This window comes from Chiloscyllium punctatum, chromosome 44, assembly GCF_047496795.1.
Source record: "Chiloscyllium punctatum isolate Juve2018m chromosome 44, sChiPun1.3, whole genome shotgun sequence".
Taxonomy (NCBI): domain Eukaryota; kingdom Metazoa; phylum Chordata; class Chondrichthyes; order Orectolobiformes; family Hemiscylliidae; genus Chiloscyllium; species Chiloscyllium punctatum.
The window spans coordinates 12,117,228-12,123,904 of NC_092782.1; the positions used below are offsets into that span (position 1 = coordinate 12,117,228).

At 58.6% G+C, this 6,677-nt stretch overlaps 1 protein-coding gene across 1 annotated transcript; it reads left to right on the forward strand.

Annotated features, from left to right (window-relative positions):
- The first annotated feature begins 658 nt into the window (after positions 1–658).
- LOC140466595 (uncharacterized) lies at positions 659–5,156 on the forward strand. Its single transcript, XM_072562046.1, has 2 exons — positions 659–1,855; positions 5,055–5,156. The coding sequence occupies exons 1-2, from the start codon at positions 659–661 to the stop codon at positions 5,154–5,156; spliced, it is 1,299 nt and encodes a 432-aa protein (XP_072418147.1).
- The last annotated feature ends 1,521 nt before the right edge of the window (positions 5,157–6,677 follow it).

Genomic DNA, 6,677 nt, shown 5'->3' on the forward strand with positions numbered 1-6,677 from the left:
CACCTCCTCCAACTACACCCCCATCTGTACCAACTCCTCCAACTACATCATCTGTACCACCTCCTCCAACTACACATCGATCTGCACCACCTCCTCCAACTATACCTCCATCTGTACCACCTCCTCCAACTACACCTCCAACTGCACTACCGCCTCCAACTACACCCCCATCTGTACCACCTCCTTCAACTACACCCCCATCTGTACCACCTCCTCCAACAACATCACCAACTGCACCACCTCCTCCGACTACAACTACAACTGCACCACCTCCTTCGACTACACCTCCAACTGAACCACCTCCTCCAACTACTCCTCCATCTGTCCCACCTCCTCCAACTACACCTCAAACTGCACCACCTCCTCTGACTACCCCCCCATCTGTACCACCTCCTCCAACTACACCTCCGTCTGTACCACTTCCTCCGACTACACCTCCATCTGTACCACCTCCTCCAACTAAACCTCCATCTGTACCATCTCCTCCAACTACACCCTCATCTGTAGCACCTCCTCCAGCTACAACTCCATCTGTAGCACCTCCTCCAACTACACCTCCATCTGTACCACCTCCTCCAAATACACCTCCATCTGTATCATCTCCTCCAACTACACACCCAACTGCACCACCACCTCTATCTACTCCTCAAACTTAACCATGTCCTCCAACTGCACCCCCATCTGTACCGCCTCCTCCAACTACACCTCCATCTGCACCACCTCCTCTGACGACACCTCAACTGTACCACCTTCACCAACTACACCTCCATCTGTACCACCTCCTCTAACTACACACCCATCTGCACCACCTCCTCCATCTACACCTCAAACTGCACCACCTCCTCTGACAACCCCTCCATCTGTACCATCACCTCCAACTACACCCCTATCTGTTCAACCTCCTCCAACTACACCTCCATCTGTACCACCTCCTCCAACTACACCCCCAACTGTACCACCTCCTCCATCTATATCTCCATCTGTACCAGCTCCTCCAACTACACCTCCATCTGTACCACCTCCTCCAACTACACCTCCATCTGTACAACTTCCTCCAACTACACCTCCAACTGCACCACCTCCTCCAACTGCACCTCCAACTGCATCACCTCCTCCAACTACACCTCCATCTGTGCCACCACCTCCAACTACACCCCCATCTGTACCACCTCCTCCAACTACACCTCCATCTGCACCATCTCCGCTGAATACACCTCCAACTGTACCACCTCCTCCAACTACACCTCCATCTGTACTGCCTCCTCCAACTACACTCACATCTATACCACCTCCCCCAACTACACCACCATCTGTAGCACCTCCTCCAACTACAACTCCATCTGTACCACCTCCTCCGACTACACTTCTAACTGCACCGCCTCCACCAACTACACCTCCATCTGTATCGCCTACTCCAACTACACCTCTATCTGTACCATCTCCTCCAACTACACCCTCATCTGTAGCACCTCCTCCAACTACACCCCCATCTGTACCACCTCCTCCAACTACATCCCCGTCTGTACCACCTCCTCCAACTACACCCCCATCTGCACCACCTCCTTTGACTACACCTCCATCTGTACCACGTCCTCCAACCACACCTTCAACTGCACCACCTCCTCCACCTATACCCCCGTCTGTACCACCTCCTCCAACTACACCTCCATCTAGACCCCTTCCTCCTCCACCTGCTCCTCCTCCTCCACCTGCCCCTCCTCCTCCACCTGCCCCTCCTCCTCCACCTGCTCCTCCTCCTCCACCTGCTCCTCCACCTCCACCTGCCCCACCTCCCCCACCTGCCCCTCCTCCTCCACCTGCCCCACCTCCCCCACCTGCCCCTCCTCCTCCACCTGTACCTCCTCTTCCACATGCCCCTCCTCCTCCACCTGCTCCTCCACCTCCACCTGCCCCTCCTCCTCCACCTGTACCTCCTCTTCCACATGCCCCTCCTCCTCCACCTGCTCCTCCACCTCCACCTGCCCCTCCTCCTCCACCTGCCCCTCCTCCTCCACCTGCTCCTCCTCCTCCACCTGCCCCACCTCCCCCACCTGCCCCTCCTCCTCCACCTGCCCTTCCTCCTCCACCTGCCCCTGCCCCTCCTCCTCCACCTGCCCCTCCTCCTCCACCTGCTCCTCCTCCTCCACCTGCCCCTCCTCCTCCACCTGCCCCTCCTCCTCCACCTGTCCCTCCTTCTCCACCTGCTCCTCCTCCTCCACCTGCTCCTCCTCCTCCACCTGCTCCTCCTCCTCCACCTGCTCCTCCTCCTCCACCTGCTCCTCCTCCTCCACCTGCTCCTCCTCCTCCACCTGCCCCACCTCCTCCACCTGCCCTTCCTCCTCCACCTGCCCCTCCTCCTCTACCTGCCCCTCCTCCTCCACCCGCCCCTCCTCCTCCACCTGTAACTCCACCTCCACCTGCCCCTCCTCCTCCACCTGCCCATCCTCCTCCAACTGCCCCTCCTCCTCCACCTGCTCCTCCTCCTCCACCTGTCCCTCCTCCTCCACCTGCCCCTTCCTCCTCCACCTGCCCCTCCTCCTCCAACTGCCCCTCCTCCTCCACCTGCCCCTCCTCCTCCACCTGCTCCTCCTCCTCCACCTGCCCCACCTCCTCCACCTGCCCCACCTCCTCCACCTGCCCCTCCTCCTCTACCTGCCCCTCCTCCTCCACCTGCTCCTCCTCCTCCACCTGTCCCTCCTCCTCCACCTGCTCCTCCTCCTCCACCTGCTCCTCCTCCTCCACCTGCTCCTCCTCCTCCACCTGCCCCACCTCCTCCACCTGCTCCTCCTCCTCCACCAGCCCCTCCTCCTCCACCTGCTCCTCCTCCTCCACCTGCCCCACCTCCTCCACCTGCTCCTCCTCCTCCACCTGCCCCTCCTCCTCCACCTGCTCCTCCTCCTCCACCTGCCCCTCCTCCTCCACCTGCTCCTCCTCCTCCACCTGCCCCTCCTCCTCCACCTGCCCCACCTCCTCCACCTGCTCCTCCTCCTCCACCTGCTCCTCCTCCTCCACCTGCCCCACCTCCTCCACCTGCTCCTCCTCCTCCACCTGCTCCTCCTCCTCCTCCACCTGCCCCTCCTCCTCCACCTGTCCCTCCTCCTCCACCTGCCCCTCCTCCTCCACCTGCCCCTCCTCCTCCACCTGCTCCTCCTCCTCCACCTGCTCCTCCTCCTCCACCTGTACCACCTCCTCCACCTGCCCCTCCTCCTCCACCTGCCCCTCCTCCTCTACCTGCCCCTCCTCCTCCACCCGCCCCTCCTCCTCCACCTGTAACTCCACCTCTACCTGCCCCTCCTCTTCCACATGCCCCTCCTCCTCCACCTGCCCCTCCTCCTCCACCTGCTCCTCCTCCTCCACCTGTCCCTCCTCCTCCACCTGCTCCTCCTCCTCCACCTGCTCCTCCTCCTCCACCTGCTCCTCCTCCTCCACCTGTACCACCTCCTCCACCTGCCCCTCCTCCTCCACCTGCCCCTCCTCCTCTACCTGCCCCTCCTCCTCCACCCGCCCCTCCTCCTCCACCTGTAACTCCACCTCCACCTGCCCCTCCTCCTCCACCTGCCCTTCCTCCTCCACCTGCCCCTGCCCATCCTCCTCCACCTGCCCCTCCTCCTCCACCTGCTCCTCCTCCTCCACCTGCTCCTCCTCCTCCACCTGCCCCACCTCCTCCACCTGCCCCACCTCCTCCACCTGCCCATCCTCCTCCAACTGCCCCTCCTCCTCCACCTGCTCCTCCTCCTCCACCTGCTCCTCCTCCTCCACCTGCCCCACCTCCTCCACCTGCCCCACCTCCTCCACCTGCCCCTCCTCCTCTACCTGCCCCTCCTCTTCCACCTGCCCCTCCTCCTCCACCTGCCCCTCCTCCTCCACCTGCTCCTCCTCCTCCACCTGCCCCACCTCCTCCACCTGCCCCACCTCCTCCACCTGCCCCTACTCCTCCACCTGTACCTCCTCCTCCACCTGCCCCACCTCCTCCACCTGCCCCTCCTCCTCCACCTGCCCCTCCACCTCCACCCGCCCCTCCTCCTCCACCTGCCCCTCCTCCTCCACCTCCACCTGCCCCACCTCCCCCACCTGCCCCTCCTCCTCCACCTGCTCCTCCTCCTCCACCTGCCCCTCCTCCTCCACCTGCTCCTCCTCCTCCACCTGCCCCTCCTCCTCCACCTGCCCCTCCTCCTCCACCTCCACCTGCCCCACCTCCCCCACCTGCCCCTCCTCCTCCACCTGCTCCTCCTCCTCCACCTGCCCCTCCTCCTCCACCTGCTCCTCCTCCTCCACCTGCCCCTCCTCCTCCACCTGTAACTCCTCCTCCACCTGCCCCTCCTCCTCCACCTGCCCCTCCTCCTCCACCTCCACCTGCCCCACCTCCCCCACCTGCCCCTCCTCCTCCACCTGCTCCTCCTCCTCCACCTGTAACTCCTCCTCCACCTGCCCCTCCTCTTCCACCTGCCCCTCCTCCTCCACCTGCCCCTCCTCCTCCACCTGCCCCTCCTCTTCCACCTGTACCACCTCCCCCACCTGCCCCTCCTCCTCCACCTGCCCGTCCTCCTCCATCTTTGCCTCATCTGCCTCCTCTTGTTCCATCTTTACTTCCTCCCTGCCTAGACCCAGCTTCCCCGCCCCCAATTGCTTGAACTTATAGCCGCAGCGCGCCAATCTGCCCCTGGCCAAGAACACCCTCAGTAAGTCTGACGTGTTTAGAGCCAAACACCACCGTTCCACCCCATCCCCCCCCTCAACCCCGGCTTCAGGGTCACCCAAGCAAGACTTCAGGTCCAATGGGCTGTCCTGAGGAGCAGACCCCCTGCTGTCCATGGGCAGAGCCGGGGAGCTCAGCGCTGCTCGGTTGAAATGAGTGCAGGAGAGAAATGGACTCATGGCTGTTGTGGGCAACAGCTGGAGAATAGTTTATTATTCATTATATCTGATGTAGTGATTTGTTTATCGTAGTCTGGAATGTCCACAGTTTATTTAAAAAGCACTTTTGCGTTGAAAGTGTCTCTCACCACAAACGGAATGTAAATGGTTTTAATGTTTCCTCGTTCCTTGTGTTTCAGTGCTCACATAGTTCTCCCCGTTGTTGTTGTGACTGTAACGGTGTGCCACAGCATCATTCCTTGACCATTAACAAAGCACAGTGGTTTGGGGGTCTGCTATGATGCCAAACACATCATAGGGGAGCGGGGCTAGCAATGTTGCCACATGGCCCTCGCTTCTGTCTGACACCTTACAGCCCCAGCACCCCCTCATAGCCTCCCGTTCAGCTTGCTGGGAACGCAGCAGTATGTACCTCAGGGAGCTCCCCAGCACTGACAGTCACAGGGAGGCATAGCTAAGATGGCCAATGGTGCAGGATAGCTGTGAGCAGGCACCCTGTATGCCCATGCTTGCCATGATGAACAACCGTGTTGTTCCATTATGATGGCCCAGTATATGGTCAGAGATGCAGGGTCCTCCCTCACAAGTCACTCACGTAGCCCCACCCATTGTGAGTCCCTTTGAGCCATTCTCCCCAATATTTTGTGCTATCCTTGTGCCTCTCAATTGGAATGACGGTGAGTGGTCCTTGCCGATCATTTCGGTCTCGGTGCTAGTTTCACTCTCACTCAGAGCCCCAACATCTCCCTCTCCTTTCTAGAAGCCCATTACATCAATCCCATCGCCCTCATACTTCCCCAGGTCATCACCCAAGCTATATACGTGGGAATGAAACTGCCTCTCCCCTATTTCCCCTAGCCCCTTACTTCCCCATTACTTCAGAATTTTTAAACAACATGCAAAGAGACCCTTCAGCCCATTGTGCCTGCACCAGTCAGCAAACGTCCATCTCTTCTCATCCCATTTTCTCGCACTTGGCTCATTGCCTTGTATGTTGTGATATTTTAAGTGCCCATCCAATTAATCCTTGAAAGTCTTGAAGGTTCCCTCCTCTACCAAACTTTTAGTCAGTGAGTTCCAGATACCAACAACCCTGGAGGTGAAAAAGCCTTTCCTCAAAATCCCCTCTGATTCCCTTACTTCCTCAACTCAAAACCATACCCCCAGGTTTTTGACCACTCTAGCAAGAGGAAAGGTTTCTCCCCATCCACCCCATCTTAAGCCCCTTCGAACTTTGTACACTTCGATCAGATCCCCCCTCAGCCTTTTTACTGCTCCAAGGGAAACAACCCAAGCCTCTCGGGCCTCTCTTCATAGTTGAATCACTCCAACACAAACAACATCCTGGTGAGTCTCTTCTGCACCGTCTTACGGATTGTTAGCCAGAACCACACGCAGTACTCTAGGTGGAGCCTACCTATAGGTACATAGAGCTCCATCATCACCACCTTGCTCTTCTATTCATGGCTTTGCCCAATAAAGGCAAAGCATCTCATGTGCTTTCTTAACCACCTTATCTACCCTGTCCTGCTGGTTTAAAGGACATGTACACTAAAGTCCCTCTAAACCTCTGTGCTTCCTAGGGTTCTACCATTCCAATGTCTAGCCTTGTTAGTCCTCTCAGAATGCATCACTTGACACTTTGCAAGATAAAATTCCATTTGCTACTGTTTAGCTCATCTGACCAGACCATCCATATCACCCTATGTTTTAAGGCTTTCCATGCTGCCAATTTTCTGGTCACCTGTGAGCTTTCTGATCATAGCTCTGACATTCATGTCTATGTTATTAACGCACACAAC

What these genes read in the sequence shown, in the direction of transcription:
- LOC140466595 (XM_072562046.1), top strand. Translation starts at nt 659, where the DNA reads ATGTCCTCCAACTGCACCCCCATCTGTACCGCCTCCTCCAACTACACC. An exon ending in CTGCCCCTCCTCCTCCACCT is followed by an intron (nt 1,856 to 5,054) that starts GTACCTCCTCTT and finishes CTTGTGTTTCAG; the next exon opens with TGCTCACATAGTTCTCCCCG.